We start from the raw sequence: 18,448 nt of genomic DNA, 5'->3' as shown, positions 1-18,448 counted from the left end.
CACAATTAAACAAAAGTGTTTGTTTGACACTGAACATTATTATAGCACAGTTACAGTGTAGAACAGTGTTGTTTAACATAGGCTTGTACGATATATTACAGTATAATCTTCTCTGCAGGATATTACACTGCCATCATGTGCAGTCATGTTTACTCCTAATATATTGTATTAAGAGACTTGCTGTTTTACGCAAGCTGCACAGGAGCTCCGCAGTTTAACATCAGAGTACGCTAGCTATCACAAAAAAATACGCCAATAAAATGGAAGATGAGCCAATTTGACATTCATCTGAAATGATCGGAACGCTCCGATATGTACTGACACCACCTGGAAGCCCTGCCCCTTTTCGCATGATCTCTATTGCACTCGCATTGTGAAATAGAGAATTATTATTATGATGAAATAAAATCCGATTAGCATGTTTGATGTTCGATGAGCTTATATTAGACATGCGTATATTTAACATCAGTTAACTATATTTAGTAGGTATGCCATTGAATCAGCTCGTCAAAAATGGCACAAAATTTTTTATGTTAAAAGATGAAATTCATCTTACAATATTGTGCCAAATCTAACACTACAAAAAATATTATCAGTGATTTATAATTAACGAGCCTGTGGCAGGCTCAGACGCACTGTGCCACCGACGCATTCAGACACTTTGAGTAGCAGATCAAGAGTGAAAATGTGGAGGTTAGATAACTGATTTGTAAAAGGATTACATTTACAATGTGACTGTTAGGTCTTTCTTTTTCTTTTCTTTCATTTTTTTTTACTGTTTGCTGCATATTACTACAGAAACACCTAAAAATCCACCATCCTGCTGATATTAACCTGTCAGTTTTGAATGATTAAATCATTCATCTTTTCATTTTTTTTAAAATGATAATTTGCAAGTAGGGAAAAATCTGTATTGCACAAGCGTATGTATATAATCATGTGTCACTCGCGAATAAACATTTGGAACTGTCATAAAATATTTTAGCGGGTTAAAATCAAACCCAATACCCAACACCCCGCTCATACGTGGTACAACTCTGGGACCATGCCACAAACGAGATGAGACACTGGAACTATAGATCTGTTTGTTATGAAAGGATTCTTTTCTTCTTTTTGTCTACATTTTACTTTAAACTCAAAGCCTTACAGAAGATGACGGAATCCACTGGAGCTGCGTGTGTCCCCTTCATGTTGGATTAGAGCGTGGGCGAGAATGTGTGTGTGCGTGCACGCTATGATATGACTAATCCCCGAATGTATCTTTACACACTTTTGCCTGCTTTGCTGCTTTTTCTTGTTTTTGTTTGTTTGTTTTTCCACTGCCAATCAAACAGCCATACACTAGACGTGCTGATAATCAGGTGTTCCATGTGTAAAGGAATAAAACACTGTGTTTGCTAATAAAATAAGCGCGTTATAGCAGCTATAGCACAAGTTCTAAAAGCAGTTGTCTTTACATAATCAAAGTCTGCCAGAATATAATATTGATCATTATAATATTTACCTGTAGCATGTATCTCAGTGTGTGATGATGTGAGGAAGTGAGGTTCAGCATCGGGACACACACACATGCAGAGGTTTTCTTGAAAACCTCTGCATGTGTGTGTGTGTCCCAATGCTGAACCTCACTTCCCCTCACTCCTGGTTATATCAACATGAGATGATTTACACTTTATTACAGTTAATGTTATCATCACAGTAGTGTATTTTTAAGGGGGGAAAAAATATAAAAAATTGTTTTCAAAAAGTGAAACAAGGATGAAACTCCAGGCTGGTTGCTTTTAGTTCAGCAACAACATCCCTTGGTCAGAAGGTGTTTATTAATTTAATAGAACAGCAGCTTTGACTGTAGTGCAGCTACACATCACAGGTTTATTTATCATTTTATATATATATATATATATATATATATATATATATATATATATATATATATATATATATATATATATATATATAAAATTTTCCTCATTTGTAAGTCGCCTTGGATGAAAGCGTCTGCTAAATGAATAAATGTAAATGTAATTACGCTCGTTGTAATACATTATATTTTCTATAGTAACAGCTTATTCACTCATTGATACAGTGAAGTTTTCTGTAAGGAGATGTTCATTTAACATTTATGGAAGTAAATGTTAGTAAATGGAAGTAAAAGAGTCTCCAGTGTGAGTGCTGTGTAAGTCAGAGTTAAAGCTGTAACTTTAAGTTTTCTAACAGGACAGAGGAGTTTACACTTTGCAGTTTCTCAGTAACATGACAAGCTGCATTTTTTTTTTTTTTGTCTTATTAACTAAAAAAAAACAAGAGAAAAAGAGGTTGGTGAGCGAACAACTGTTTATAGCTGTTATAAGAAGTGAGAACAGGAACTTGTTCAATAAATAATGGCTATATAACTATAAATAAAATACTATAACTGGTAATTCCTATAACTGATTATCAGCACATGTCTAGTTTCATTGAAAGATTTTAAACGTCTGCCTTTATTTCATAGTGACCCGATATACAAAACTTTTCCGTCTTTCCATGTCCTGTCCTTTCACCCATGCTGCACTAACATGCCATCTTTTTTCATCGCTCAATCATCTGTGTCTACACGACACTGTAGGGAAAGACTTCCGATGGAAATTGGGTAGAATGACATGATCCATTCGTGATGTGATAACCATCAAGCCCGGTTTGGCACAGTTTCCATTAACACATTCATGTTCAGGATGAGGCTAAATGTTCAGGACACTAGAGCACCACTTTGAGGATTTAATACTGTGTTTGAAGCACCGTAATAATTAATAGTGCATTTTCTTCTGATTTCCAGCCCTTTAAACAGTAATCCACCAAAATCCAGCGGACATTTTGCAAGTAACCGTACAATAAGTGGCCCCTTTTTTTCCTCATCTTTTCAGAAAAGCACTAAGTGGCAAGCACTTTTTTTAACCTCTTGACCAATCAGGTTGCAGCTCAGGGTGCAAGTGAGAAAAACATTAGTTGTTAGTGAGCAAATATTTAATTGCCGATATTCCAATGATGATGCAACTAAAGACAAACACACTTAGCAAGTCAAGATATACTGAATACAGAATACGGGATCTAATATTTGCCATTATGAGATTATTATATGACAAGTATAAAAATATTTCTACAGTTTCAAGCTTAAAATTGTCTTATTCTATTGGCAGATCATTTTGTGTCTTTCTAGAAATAAACACTTGAAATAAATTAATGATCTGGCATGAGAATAATAAAATAAATACTAAAAGCTTGAAATGAGTGAAAATATATAGAAATGTGCTTTAACAACCTTATATTTATATATAATATTTATACTATATCCTAGCAAGCTAGGTTAGTCAGTAATGATTACAGTATGAGCTTCACGGGAATCGATTTTATTCATATCAGAACAAAAAGCTGCTTGGGTTTGAAATGTTTTTAGGTTTTGAATCAAACTGGAGTATAATGTTATTAATTGAGAAAGCCCCAGAAAAGTTGCCCAGTTGTTCTTCTTTTCTAGCTCAGAGTTTAAGATGTAAATAATGATCCTTGATGAGCAAAAACATCGAGTGCTTTAGGGGGGAAAAAAAGAGTCAGCCAATATTAATCCCATACCGTGACTCAGGATCAGACTCTGATCGGTGTCTCTCTGTTTATCAATATAACCATTTAACATTTCCTGTCATGATGTCATCACAGTGCTACTCACAGCTACATCCCTTTTTTATTTTTTATTGATGCTTATAGATCGTGGAGTGACACAGATCCGTTCTCCTCCAACGACCACAGCGTTTTGACACTCTCTCCTGTGGAAGCCTCTCACTGCTAGTTTATAAAGAAGTCATCGTCATCATAAAGAGGGAAAACATTTTGACCACGGAAGAATTGTGAAATCTTTTTTTGTTTTTTTCGATTTGTATGCACCTCAATCAGAACGGACTGTCCTTCCTGAGGAAACATGTCTGAAGCCATAAAAGTCTCTGTATTACTCCTGTCCTGTCATGAGGCATTAGCTCCAGAGCTCTAGTCCTGATTCTGACATCACCTCCTGAAGGAAGCCGACTCATCAGCTTCAGCTCCATCCATCCTTCACCTTATTTATGCACTTATGCTTTAAGTTCTTCCATGATCCTCATTTAATTACTGTGCACACACTGTGTTCTTATTATTTTTCTTCTTTTTGTGTGTGTTGTGTTGTGTGTATCTTCTGAGTGAGCCTGTAGACTGTGTGCTCCTCAGATTTCAGAGGCCTTTGGGTTACTATGGCAACCGTTTTTTAAAGTCACTTTAGAAACATGCTTTATATCAGAAGGTCAGGAATAGTTCAGCCAAAAATAAAATAATTTCTTTACTCCAAATGTCGAGCAGTTAAAACATTTTAAATGCACAAAGTTTGCTGCATTTTTTTTTTTGTTGCACTGGAGCTATAAGGCTAATGTATAATGTAGATCTACCATTTTAGCATTGTGCATCATATAATTATTTTTATTAGGGACACATTGATACAGCCACTGGTATAAGGTGTCAGTCTAATAACATGCTCATTTACATTTTCAAAAAAAAACAACTGTTACCAACATCTGATACTATGTGACATGCGCTTTGGGTATGATGTTGCACTAATTAAACATAAAAGTTGGAGAGAAAAAAATAAAAATTTGAACTATTTAATCTGAATCACAACTCTGCCTTTAAACTTTAGGCAACGCCCCTTTAGGAATCTAACGCCAAACTGTGTTGGGAGAGAATACAAGTCAGGATTTTGCGCTACAACTATATTTAGCTCGTTGATGATAACCGTGCCAGAAACTCGTATCTATTAGCGTTCGTTATTTATATAGTTTAATTGTAGCTCCAGCACAAAACTAGACAAGCAAACGTGTCTTGGCTGGTTATGTCCTGGTTGATTTTGGCCGAGTTTTTTCCTTTACTTTGGGATTTTCTCAGTGAACGCACCAACTGAAGACTTTCAGTCCTGTTCTATATATTTATAAGTGTAATAAATTGATAAATCCTAATATATTAATACAGAGGAATTCTTGAGAGGTCACATCTCTGACATGAGACTGGATGTAAAACTATAGTTTGCTTTTGTTTGTTTGTTTAATCTTATGTGGGATGACTGGAGAGACTGTAGACATATCAGACGCGGAATCGTAATAATTTTTCTCTCAGTTACGTACTTCTTGTTTAGTTCACCACTTTTTATGTCAGGGAACAGGCCAGGCATCATCAACAGCTGACTCGATTCATGTTAATATATCCACACTCGGCTGCCAGGTTATTAGTGACAGTGTTCTAGCTAATAAACTGATTGATAGCTCAGTGCGTGTGTGTTCCTCAGAGACAGTAGCAATAAGAATCTCTGGACCGAGGACCGTCCACTCCAGCTGAGAGTCCAGAGCTTCACTTCCATGGTTTTCCATTTAAAGTAAAAAATGGTGAAGTGTGTTACTGTAATTGTCCTCTCCTAACAGTGAAAGTGTTCAATTGTTGTTTATGGACATTCTATTTACAGAAAATAAAGCTGTTTTTAAAGAATATTGATCAGTCTGTTTGAATAACCGATCTTCACGGCTGTCCCCCTTCTGAATGACGAGTTGTTACAACTGACTGCACGACCTGACATTTTCCAAATGACATACTAAGTTACAATAAAATATTTGAATTTTTTTATTATTTAAAAAACAAAAAAAAGAAATGCCTACTGTGTAACCCGCTTACTGTTGAGGGGAAAAAAATGTGCCATGTATTTCAGGATTTTTGTTTGTTTGTTGATTTTCTGGGCATAGCAGCAAAAGATAATTGTACACCAGGAGGGGAAACGCTACAACACCAAAAAATCCCATGTGAGAAACACCAAAAGAACAAAACTCAAATTTACAAACATAGGGTTTATGCAGAAAAGGTAGGAAAACTGAAGGAGGATGTGTTTTTTTTTTGTTTGTTTGTTTTCATACAAATGTCAGTAACCTTCTGCCAGCAGTTAACCATTAGTGTTGAACTTTGGGTTAAATTATTAGAAACTCAGGATTTGTGCGAACAGTAACTAATAACATTAACAATAAGAGTTCCTGTCATTATGCCACTTTACAGCGCTGAAGAGCTCAAGTTAGTATCCGCTGCCTGTACATGTGAAGTCTATCGGAGAAACACTCGCGCTCTGTTCAGGATTGTGCTGCTTCCTCCTGTTCCTCCTCCATTTCCACCAGAGCTGCGTGACGACTGGCCTGTGAACCTTCTTTAAACAGGACCCTCTTAATGACACCCGCTTTAGGAGCTCTGATCGTGTGCTGCAAATGTACAGGATGGTACGATAAATCAAACAAACAAACCAAAAACCAGTGTGGTTTTAAGTGACTAAAGGAAACGTCTTCTGTTTACCTCCATCTTCATTGCGATCATCACCATGAGAGGATCTCCCTTCTGCACAGCATCTCCGACCTTCACAAGGACCTGCAGGTACAGTTACACACTTTAAAACCACATCTCCCGTATCATTGTAAACTGGACTGTTACATAACATGGGGGGGGGATTCAGTGCTGATATAAGAAAATGATCAACGAGAAGGTGGCATGATGAAGTGGAGTTACTGCTACTACTCTTTAAGTTGATTATTTTTCCTCTAACAGCATGTGTTTTAAAGAGCGAGCCACACTTTTTATCCATATATAGTTACATTTAATGTGTAATGTCAGTGGAAACAAGCTAGTTCCTAGTTATTAGCTAGCTACTCGTTCCCTCACCAGCCTCTTTTTTTCCCTCTCGAAGTTAATTCGACAAAAAAAAAAAAAAGTGTAGCTCGTCATGTTACTGAGAAACTGGAAACTCCTGTGTGCTGAAGAAGTCTGAAAATTAGATACAGCTTTACCTCAGACTGTTACAAAGTGCAGATAAGAGACTCCTTCCATAAATGTTAAAGATTACGTGCATTTTTCTTAAATCCATTTATGCGGAGCATATACGGTACAAATCACTGTGAACAAGCTGTTACTATAGAAACAGCACATTAATTTTCAGCTGCACTAATGTCAGAGCTGCTGTTATAGAAAAGTTAAATAAACACCTTCTGACCAATCAGAATCCAGAACTCAACAGTGCTGTGGTATATTTTACTTTAGCGACACACAATCACACAAATTACTCACGACTAAGATAACCACTATGGTATGACATTTTTAGACATACCCATCTTTATACAATTTAAACTCCTGTGGAAAAAATTGGAGCAACTTCCAATTAAAATACACTGCAATTCTCAGCTATGTTTAATATTTTTCTAACCTGAGCTTCCTTTGACATATCTAATATAAGTGCTACTGTGTGTGTTAGACATAAAAACATATTTTGCACAAGATGACACAAGAAGGAGAAACAGGACATAAGGCTTAAATACATACCTTCTCAATAGTTCCAGTCATGGGTGCCACAGCACCATCTTGTGCCCCAGAGGAACTCACACCAGCCAAGAACTTCGGTAAAGGCACTTTCACCTCCACGCTGCCCTCCTACAGAACCAGGAACAGACGGGAATAACGCTGTAATCCACTGTACATGCATGTTTTTCACCTGGTATTTTTTATGCATGGTGCTGCTACCACGTGAGTGGCTGATTGGATAATTGCATCAATGAGCAGGGGTACAGGTGTTCTTATTAAAGTGGCAGAACCTAAGCTGCTACAGTTGCCTTTATTAACAATCTACTTTTCTTTAGAAAACAAACCTCACCATGGAGAAGAGATGAACCGTGTTGTCCAGTATGACCAGTTTGGGTCGAGACAGAACTCCATTCACGCAGCAGTACAGGTATGTGGCTCCACCCACTTTCTGCAGCTCACCTGACACCTGAAACACCTGGCCTCCAGCCTAACACACACGTTCATTTATCAGCACACACTGATCTAGTTTGAGGAAAGAGCAGTCAATTTTATAATATAGAATATGTGTATAAGCTACTGGTACTGGAGCCCTCCTTACAGAAATCGTCACCATATTGACTATTACACAGGTTATTCTTTGTTAAATGAAAACTGTTACTATGGAAACAATTATGTATTAGAATGAGCATATGAATTTGGGACCTGGGATTTGCATCTGCACTACTGTCAGTTTCTAATTAAGGAGCTTGGCAGCACTGTGGTATAAAAACATTATTGTGTGTGTGTACCTCCATGCTGTAGGTCCCATCTGGATTGTAGGTCACAGCTACTGTAACTTCTGCAAAAGACATCACACACGCAGTCACTTGGAGCACTGATCTGATGGGGAAAAAATCTTTCTATGTGATCGATAGTCCATTAGAGATCATGTATAATGCAGAGGATGAAGCTATTTCAGGAGGCTATTCCATTTCCTGCTCAGCACATGTGAAGGAATTGAGTGTGTTTCATCAGCATGGGGCTAATCCATCATATTTGCATGATTAGAGGAAGTGGGATTTTCTCCAACTGGGCCAAAGGGGAAAAAACTGCAAAAAAGTGCATTTTCAAAAGAGTTTTCACAAATCACTTGTCTAAGGTAGAAACTGGAGCGTGTGTATGTGTGTGTGGGGTGGGGAGGGAAAGCTGCCATTCGTCCGTTTTAGTTAAAGGGAAAAATATCCACCACATACATATTTATCTTAATAGCTCACACATGACCTTCATATAGCTCCACCACGGATACACTGGATTTGTGATGTTGAACATCCCAGCAAAAGGAAAAGTGATTGAGATAGAAAGTTTTAGTAGCTAACAGTGAAACTGACCTGCGTGGGTTACATTTTTTCTCCAGTTAATCTCCACTGTAACAATAAAAATGTCCCCCTGTGACACCAAAGCAACTCACAACCGCTAACTTCTCACAGAAATAAAACTATAGTACCAACTGTACGATGTAGAAAGGTTTACGTGTGTGTGTGCACGCGTACACAGGTTTAACACTCACTGTTTTCCCCCAGCTGTAGTGTCAGGTTCCTGCAGTAGAGCACGTTGAGCCGACTCCCGTTACCCGAGCCAAAAGGAGAGAACACATCTGTAACAGCAACACTTTATTAATCCGACATGCACTAGCACCTCGTCCATAGCGTCAGGTTGTTTAAACTCCAACGTATATATCTACTATTCAACAAATATTCATCTTCAATCTCCTCACTAAGTTCTGTTGTAATATCTCTGAACAAATCAATGACCTCTTTTGAGTTAACTTTTTTTAATAAATGTTGCTGTGTGTGTGTGTGTGTGTGTGTGTGTGTGTGTTCTGACCATGTGACTGGTGCATAAACTCCAGTGTGTGTTCTCTCTCCTGCAGCAGAAGTCCGAGAGCGGCCTGACACACGACGTCTCCTCCCGGTGCAGTCGGTTTGGGAAACAGCTGATCATAGTGCTGCTGGATGAAGCTGGTGTGAACGTTTCCCGCTTCAAATTCCGCATGACCCGAAAGACTTAACAGGAAGTCGATGTTGGTGTTGAGACCCACAATCTGAGGACAGAGAGCGTTAAAATCCTGAGACAAAAAAATAAGATAAGACATTTTGATGGCATTTCAGTCCAAAGGGAAATGCCAGTACAAAAGCACAGTATGCAGAGATATAATACTTTTCTCTTTGTTTTACCTTCCAGCCCCTCACCTCCTAACCAAAACCAGCAGTCTCACAAATATGTTTTAAAAATGACAGTAATCAGAGATTAAAGTGTTTTAAATTAAAAATAAAAGAAAGAAAGAATGAATAAGTACGGGAGAAAATGTATAATAATAATAATATTAAACTCTTTAAATAATTGGTTTTGTAGTCTTTATTTAATGCTAAAAGGCAAAAATAAGAAGAATCTGTACAACATTTTTACAATTTTAAAGTATCTGTACAAAGCTTTAACCTCTAATCAGCTTTATTAGAGTTTGCAAAATTTTTTTTTATAAAAATACAGACAATTCTCACACTGTCTCGGAAAATTGTACTGTGACTTAATTTTCACATGATCAATATTACATCATATTCCTCTGCCCTAGTGTTGCATTTTGGGAAGTCAGTTTATTAAATAATTAAGAATATACACTGTTATATTCAGACTTATTTATTCACTTCATCATTTAAATCCTGCCTGTGTTTAAGAAGCAGTTTTTATTTTAACTTTATCTTTTGACATCATTTATTTTGGTAATGTGTTGATTTAAAATAGCTGTAATTAAATAATTTTTAAACATGTAATATCAAGCAAAATAATTGTGATCATTTAATCTTGCAGCCACAATTAGTAGTTACTTAAAAATGGGGGCAGGGCTGTCAACATCATAGGCTCCATAGTTTTGTTATTTTCTCAAGAATATTTCTGAACACTGGATTTTATGCTGTTTTATGGAACAGAGGTGATTAAACAGAGGCATAAAGACACCATGCATGCTGCGATGATGTAATCAAGGAATGACAGCTTGCTGAAAGAAGTTGTTGCATTAGCTGTTTCAGTTGGTTCTTATTGAATATGCAGTGATCATCCTGACCTAACACTATTTTGTCATTTGTGCATATGCATTTAACCAGCACTCCTGAAACAAAGAAAAAAAACCTGAAAAGGATATATAATAGTCTTCTGAAAGTTCAGGTGTTTATGCTGTAAGTGTTTGTAAGTTTTTGAGGTTTAGTACAGCGCTGCAGTGAGTCATGTTGTCTGCTAGAGTCTTACATTGTACTGCCGTAAACAGTAGCGCAGTTTCTTCAGAGCAGCTGAGCGATCCTCTCCCCAAACCACCAGCTTAGCGATCATTGGGTCATAATGAACTGAAACCTCGTCTCCTGACACACACGCAAAACAAATCAAGAAAATCAGATATAACCCAGTACAGAGGGAACCTAATGTTGCTGAGAGTTTACAACGATACAGCTGTGGAAATAAGACTTTTACAAAATAATGTCATAACTGTACAAAAACTATTTTGGTAATAATTCATGTGCACTGTAAGAAATGTGATCATGGAGAAAGCAGATCATTTCTAAATACATGAAATAAGCCCACTAAAGAAAGAAAAGCACAATCTACAATTTCTAATAGCTTCAGTGTGGTGCACTTCCTCACTAGCCTCTCTTTTTCTTCCTCTTGAAGTTAATAAAAACATTTTTTTTTTTTTTTAAAACACAGCTTGTCATGGTAGAAACCGTTAAAAAAGTATAAACTCCTCTGTCCTGAAGAGGTCAGAAAAGTTAAAGCTACAGCTTTACCTCTGAGCGCTGAAACGCTTTTCATAAATGTTAAATAAAAGGCCTCTTTACAGAAAATGTAACAGTATCAATGACTTTTTAAATCCATATAAGTGGATCATTTGGTGGAGCTGTTACTATAGAAATGTGTTACAATGAGCAAATTAATTATATAAAAACCTGTCATTTACAGCTGCAATCCTGTCAGAGCTGCTGTTACAGAAAATAAGTCAATGCCTTCTGACCAATCAGAATCTTGAATTGAACAGTGCTGTGGTTTATTTTATTGTCACTGGAGATGGCTGTGGGGAGTCCACCAAGTGAAAATAGAGAAAACTCCCTGCTCCTACACAGTGTCATACATCACATGGGAATGGCACATTAATACAGGAACTAAAAGCTTTAAGCAGAAGCAGGCATTAGAACTAAGCCAGCACTTGTGTGTATCCTAACCATATGTGTGTTGCTTTCTTATCACAGAACTCATGTGTATGCAGTTATGTAGTAACCATCACACAGCCCGTGACAGTAGGAGTTTCTCTCGAAGTTACAGGGTGGTGAGTGGTTAGACATGAACAGTAAAATACTTAAAATTCAAATAAAAGATTCTGAAATGAAACCTGGCATTTTTCATCTGACATTAAAATGCATGTGTTGCCTTATGGTTAACCAATGAATCTTTTATAAAAACCCAAAAAATTAATAAAACTTTTTTTTTTTTTTTTTTTAAATTTTAAATGTGTGGCACTTCCACATTTCTCTATAACAGACTGAATGTAAGCACAAGACACAGCAAGCTTGTTTTTATGGCTGCACTCAAACACAGCCAAGGGTGCCAATACTTTCATCTTTAGGGGAAATTAAAGAGGAGCATAGTTTAACACGGCCAAGGGTGCCAGTAGTTCAGGCTTTAGTGAAAATGTTTGTGTGCACACCTTACAAGGTGATGTTAAATCACACACAGGCAGTCAGGCATTTTCTGTCACCGAATCTTAAATATTTTCCACACAGGCCCAGTTGGTATTGGACTGAACTTATTTTGTGTCAATAAATAACATTATCATTTAAAAACTGGATTTTGCGTTTACTCCGGTTGCTTTTGTTTAGTATGATATACACAAAAACAGAAATCTTTTTCACAGCACTGTAGCTAGTGCAGTAATAAGAAAAATCATGCTAACCTTGCCGTACTCCGGTCTCGATGCGTGTTTGCGTCTCCTCCTGTGGTGTGGAAAGGTGCAGCAGCGGTCCGGCTCCGGGCAGGAAGTCGTTATTGGGGTCTTCAGCATAGATTCGAGCCTCAAACGAGTGACCTTGCAGCACAATCTCATCCTGAGAGAGAGGAAGCTTCTCTCCAGCGGCCACCTGACGCACAAACCGTCCACTTAACATTAAACAAATCATCACGCTACGTTAAACAGGGCATTCACAAGCATAAAACACCCATCTTTTTGATTATTTTCATAATTCTCAGAGGAACAGTCATAGCAGCATTTGTAATTGTGCAGCATTAGCAACTATGCTGATGTTTGATCACATGATCAGCCTCACCCTGAGCTGCCACTCCACCAGGTCTGTACCAGTGATCATCTCAGACACGGGATGCTCCACCTGCAATCGAGTGTTCATCTCCATGAAGTAGAAATTGTGCTGAGCGTCCATGATGAACTCCACAGTGCCTGTGGAGCACAGGCATGGGCACACACAGGTTGGTTGTTATATTTATGTACCAGCCACAATTCTACCATCACATATTCAAAAAAATAAAATTAAAAATCAGAGGCTGGTTAAAAGTGGGAAAACATCTCTGCACTTTAGAGGAAGATTACAGACACTGAAGAATTTGTACATCTTATTTTATCAACTGATTTGATGAATTATACACAATCTGATCAAGGACACAAAGGTTTAAATGTCACTTTCATAAAGAGCTTTCCTAAATGAAATGTAAATAAATGCAGCATTGGTGCTTGTGCTTTATTTATGCCTCCAGTGTCTTACCTGCTCCTACATAGTTTACTGCTTTAGCTGCCCGGACTGCGGCTTCTCCCAGTTTACGCCTCACTTCTGGACTAATCCCAGGCTGCAGACACACATGCGCACACACACAAATTTTTAGTCACATAAGCACTTTTATCACATTCTAGTAGTAAATCTTATATTTTGTGGGAATGAAGAAAAACAATCGACTAGAAGGCGGTGCCTTATGGACAGCAACGCCTCCTGGAAAATGACACTTTGAGGACCACCTCTGATCATAACCCCTCCCCCTCACTAAGTGTGACTTAGGGCTGTGATAGGACAGATGTGTGGCATAACTGCAACACAGTGATGAAAAGGAAATGCAATGCAATGCACAATCCAAAGTCAGCATTTAATTCATGAAAATTATTTTTAAAACCTGACAATTGTTTTTCACTGAAGTGACATCAAATGACATAAGAATAATGCAATGGTGTTTTTGCTTTTGACCAAATCTTCTCCATACATTATCTGTTCATGCAAAATGAATATGTATTCCGTTACATCCCTAATGTAAATAAGGGCATCCTTATTTACCCCAGGTGCTTCTTCTATGATCTTCTGGTGTCTCCTCTGCACACTGCAGTCTCTCTCAAACAGATACACAGCATTACCATGTTGATCCCCAAACACCTGCACCTCCACATGCCTAAACAACAACAATAACAACAACAACAACAACTACAACTGTCTTCACACATATACCAAGGCAGAAGCTGCTGCACCATCTGGAGGGCAAAAATAATCTTCCAGTTTTTAAATAGTCAAAATAGAAGAGCAAAATTTATGTATGGTGTTGGACCAGTTACCTGGGGTTGTCCACAAACTTCTCCACCAGCATGACGTCATCGTTGAACGACTTGCGAGCTTCTCTTCTGGCAGATTCTAGCTGCTCATGAAATTCTGCTTCCGAGTGAGCAATACGCATTCCCTGCACAACACACACAAGCCGAACAGACTAAACATGATGAGGACTAATCTTGTTTAATCCAGAGTTTAGCACCAACCCTAATCACAGATCTTCCTTGTGTTTCAACAAGGTTACTCTGTTTCCCTTCAGACTTCTCTTAGCTGTCCCATTTCTTTAGTTATTAGCTCAAGCAATCGGATCAGCAGCTCAGCTATTACTTGCTAATGTTAGATAAAAACTACCAACATTTTCTCTAGTAAACAAAATAGTAATGCGTAAATGTTTTCATGTCTCAATAACAGCAAATTTTCTGTGCGTTTCACTAAACCGCTCACCTTCCCACCTCCACCTCGTACGGCTTTGATCATAACAGGATAACCAATCCTGGCAGCTTCAGCTTGAAGCTTCTCATCTGATTGGTCCTCTCCGTGGTAACCCTCAATGATGGGAACGCCCGCAGCGGACATTATGTATTTGGATGTGCTGATAGAGAACAAGGCAAAACGAAGCAGTTTAATTACTCTGGGTTTATAAAGCATAGAAAAATTAACAATAATGAAGGAGTGAAAAGTCACCTCTTGATGCCCATATCACGAATCGCTGATGATGGAGGCCCGATGAAGATGATGCCTTCTTGTTTGCACAGTTCAGCAAACTCTGTGTTCTCAGACAGGAAGCCATATCCGGGGTGTACAGCCTTTACAACAACAAATACAAAAAGTTAAAATGACAAACATTTCATGATATACACAATGTATACGAACATACAAAAATGTTCACTGTGAGAAATTATTTGTCATCACAATTTGGTTCATAAGAATTTATTATTTATATAGTATCCCAATGGACATTGGGGTATAAGTGAGTGATTTTGGTGGAAGCTAACTGGATCCCATCCCATCAGTTTTCCCTCCAAATCCAGGCCCCCAAAATGCAATATTATGTGGCGCTTTCTGAACTGATGAGCAACATGACTTACAGATGAGAAGAGGTGCTGCTGATGGATTTTTTTGGGACACCACTGAACTTCCAACATTTAAAAAAAAAACAAAAACAAAAAAAAACACACAACTGCATGACGTCAAGCACTTTTTTAACTCCTCACCAATAAGGACACAAGATGGGGGGCTCTTTAACTGCAGTTGCATACAGTCAAGTCACACAAGCAGCTCAAACTCTCTTGAGTTTCTGCCTCTAAAGCTACAGTGAAGGCAAACAACCTCCTCATCACCAGAGTTAGATAATAAAGCAAGCTAGGCTAGGTAGGAGAGTTGTTATGGTTACAGTGTGCATATCACTTGAGCTGCAGTTTTTTCATATCAGCACAAAAAGTACTCTGGCCAGCGTTTTTTTCTGTGAAGAAAAGTGTGAAAGCAGCTTCAAGCTGCTCTTGAAGCACTAAAGATATACCATGTCTAAGAGTGATCCTTTCACGAAACTAGCTTTAAACAATAATCCAGAAGTTTCCGTTACATAATAACTGAACCCACCACTGTCTAATGTTGTTCTATTTTTTAAAATCGTACCAATTCTTTATTAATCAAGCGACTCGTACCGATTCTTTATTAACCAAGCGACTCGTACCGATTCTTTTTTTATCCAAGTGACTCAAACTGATTATTAACCAAATGATTCATACTGATTCCTTTTAAACCAAGTCAACTCATATTGATTCTTTATTAACTAAGGGACTCATACTGAAACCTACTGGAAAAGAGCTTTGTACTCATGTGGAAGAACTGATTGAAACTGGGAATGAATAAATGAATGAATGAATGAACAAAGGATTGAATGAACGGTTGTACCTGTGCAGAGGATTTCTTGGCAATTTCTAGAACTTTCTCCATGCATAAATAACTCTGTTGTGATGGTGCTGCTCCGATATGGTACGCTTCATCTGCCTGCAATTTAAATATTACAATGACATTTCTAATCAGCAGTATATATTTCATTTACAGATGGCATTGCATGGCATTTTAAACAAAGTCAGATAAACAGAAATAGACAACAGAGATCTTTCCCACTGTAACATGCTTTTGCAATAAACCAAATGTTAAGAAAGTGCTAACATATAGACACTTGTGAAGAGGAAGTCCTAACGTGTGATTTTCTCACCATGGCCACATGCATGGAGTGCCTGTCAGCATCACTATAAACAGCCACAGAACGAACACCCATCTTTTTTGCTGTGCGCATCACTCTGCATGCTATCTCTCCTCGGTTTGCGATGAGGACCTTCTCTATCCTCCCTGCAGACACAAAATTATGATCAGATTTTCAGAACATACCAACATGTTCACCTTTTTGGTTCCCTGTAATTCATAACTCACAAACTTCCATTAACATCAATCAATTCGTGATTCTTTGTCAAATAACAGCGTTGAAGGGTTTCATAATGTGAGTTCAACTCAGCTAAAACGATGATATAAAATGGCATAAAATGATTAGACATGCAACATTCCTTTTGTATTTTCAGTACAATCAAAATATCACTATCACTTCTGAATATCTATACTGATTCATTTCATTCGATTGATCTATTAACCATGCAAATCATTTTGATTTATTAACCAAGCAGCTCCAACGGATTTGTTATTAACCAAGCAACCCGTATTGATTTGTTGAATGTTGCTGAGTCATGAAAAACCATTTGAGTCCTATGTTTCCATGCCAGGTCACAGTCATGTCAATTAACAGAAGCACTTGAGATAGGAATACTAATCAATTTATCACATATTCATTTTCTCTTGAAACTTTCAGCGCTGATGCATAAAAAGTCATAATCACACATTGCAAACATTTTCTTATAAATACGTAAGGAACACAGATTAAAGAGCATCCATCAACTGGAGTGTTGTTAGGAGTCAATTAGAAGAAAAAAGTAAGATAAAATAGCGCGCATGGGGGCGGCGTCTGTGAATTTTATTATTATTTAAATGTTACAGTGATGTTGAGCACTGTAATGTGCTGCCAGCATGAATAAAATTGTCATTTAGTTATCATCATTATAACTTTTATTTGACTGGTTACACAAATTAAATGGTTTGATCGAACACTCAGTACCATATGAATAAAAGGAAATGTCTTGATACTATTTGAAAAGTTTAATTATGTTTTTTCAAAAAAAATTTTTTTGACCTGCCATCCCAGTTTGTGTGTGTAAGTTGGATACATATGTGTTTTAATTTTAATTTAGTTTCATAAATCTAAACTGTGCTGCAATCATAAGGGGGTTAGCTGATTTATTTATTTATTTATTTATTTATTTATTTTAACACTGCAGGAAATTCCTGACTGCAGAAAATCTTGGAGGGATGTGTGAGCATCCTGGGGAAGACCTGGATATATCCCACTTACCCATATCCCACTTACCCATATCCCACTTACCCACAGAGGCGTGTCTGACTGCTCCTCTGCTCCATATCAGCTTCCTACAGAAAAGAGAAACGTAAAGGTCAAGCTTTCATGTCTCACAGAATGAGCCATATTTTGTCAACAACCAACCTGAGTTTACACTCAAGGACACTTGCGTCGTAGTCAGTTAAAGAAGATTCACATATTTAGACCATTAAATGAAGGTCAATCAGACAACTTGAGGCCAGTTTTCACCTAAACTGTATTTCTGCTCCTACCCTTAACCTTGTCCGAGACGTGACGTCACTGTGGTCCGTTTGGTTGCAGATCATCAGATTATTTAAACTGAGCATCTCTTAGTCTCGTAATATCTGAACATATATAGGCAGGCATACCTGAGATTAGTAAAAGCAAATAAAGTTGCTTTTTTTTAATGCTAATGTCATTTTTGTTTGACAGTTACCTACCTAGCTAAGCTAAACTGTTCTCTCTGGTTAGCATTTTACGCCTTACAAAGTGAGTAACCAAGCAATACGTGATACGTAGCATAAAATATGCAACATATATTAAAATTAAATATGCGGAGTTAAAATAACTTACTGTAGCTGTGCTCTCAGAGTCTGGTTGACTCGTACTTGCAGGACAGCAGCAGCCATTTTCACAACGAGTGAACGAACACCGACTAGCTAGGCTAATTTACCGTTGCTAACCGAACTGTTAAATATTCCAAACAAAACAATTATTTGCTTTGTAATAAATTACTGTGTATTAGATAATAAATAACTATACTATACGACATATTATTTAAATATTTACCTTTAGCAAGTGTGTTAAAAAGCGTATAAATAAATATAGCTAATGACAAAATGCTAGCTAGCTAGAAGTACAGATTGACCCTGACGGCGACCCGTAGTTTCGTTAACCAATCATAGTGGAGGATGATGAAGGCGTGTTGGTATTACATCTGTGTATAAATGCACACCGTAGGGTATAACATGCTCCC

The 18,448-nt window shown here is 37.5% G+C and overlaps 2 protein-coding genes across 5 annotated transcripts in view; one reads left to right on the top strand and one right to left on the bottom strand.

Annotated features, from left to right (window-relative positions):
• The window catches only part of atp11b (ATPase phospholipid transporting 11B (putative)), a 66,528-nt gene extending 60,997 nt beyond the window's left edge, over positions 1–5,531 (top strand). For all 3 annotated transcript variants that reach the window (XM_053635624.1, XM_053635625.1, XM_053635627.1), the window contains one exon: positions 3,736–5,531. In XM_053635624.1, coding sequence (XP_053491599.1) covers positions 3,736–3,817 — 82 coding nt within the window. In that variant the 3' untranslated portion in view covers positions 3,818–5,531. The remainder of the gene's footprint in view (positions 1–3,735) is intronic.
• Positions 5,532–5,619: 88 nt separating this feature from the next.
• Positions 5,620–18,352, bottom strand: mccc1 (methylcrotonyl-CoA carboxylase subunit). Of its 2 annotated transcripts, XM_053635630.1 has the most exons (20): positions 18,262–18,278; positions 18,046–18,159; positions 17,479–17,522; positions 16,207–16,340; positions 15,897–15,992; positions 14,667–14,788; positions 14,427–14,574; positions 13,991–14,112; positions 13,719–13,830; positions 13,161–13,242; positions 12,711–12,838; positions 12,341–12,524; positions 10,648–10,757; positions 9,232–9,448; positions 8,915–9,001; positions 8,157–8,206; positions 7,718–7,855; positions 7,390–7,497; positions 6,373–6,444; positions 5,620–6,281 (listed from the first exon to the last, which is right to left on the bottom strand). In XM_053635630.1, exons 2-20 carry the CDS (start codon positions 18,099–18,101, stop codon positions 6,156–6,158), a joined length of 2,136 nt encoding a protein of 711 aa, XP_053491605.1. In that variant the 5' UTR covers positions 18,102–18,159; positions 18,262–18,278; the 3' UTR covers positions 5,620–6,155. The 2 variants fall into 2 exon arrangements, with proteins under 2 accessions (XP_053491605.1, XP_053491604.1); XM_053635629.1 differs by having other exon boundaries at positions 18,046–18,352.
• Between the last annotated feature and the right edge of the window lie 96 nt (positions 18,353–18,448).

Source organism: Ictalurus furcatus, chromosome 10, assembly GCF_023375685.1.
Source record: "Ictalurus furcatus strain D&B chromosome 10, Billie_1.0, whole genome shotgun sequence".
In the NCBI taxonomy this organism is placed as follows: domain Eukaryota; kingdom Metazoa; phylum Chordata; class Actinopteri; order Siluriformes; family Ictaluridae; genus Ictalurus; species Ictalurus furcatus.
Note: the sequence above shows the minus strand (reverse complement) of the source record. Positions and strands in the feature narration are given on the sequence as shown.

Excerpts from the sequence above, each read along its gene's own strand:
- mccc1 (XM_053635629.1), bottom strand. The coding sequence starts at position 18,101 with ATGGCTGCTGCTGTCCTGCAAGTACGAGTCAACCAGACTCTGAGAGCA. Across the intron at positions 12,839-13,160 it reads AGTAAACTATGTAGGAGCAG|GCACTGTGGAGTTCATCATG; the intron begins GTAAGACACTGG and ends TGTGCTCCACAG. Across the intron at positions 12,525-12,710 it reads TGGTGGAGTGGCAGCTCAGG|GTGGCCGCTGGAGAGAAGCT; the intron begins GTGAGGCTGATC and ends TTTGTGCGTCAG.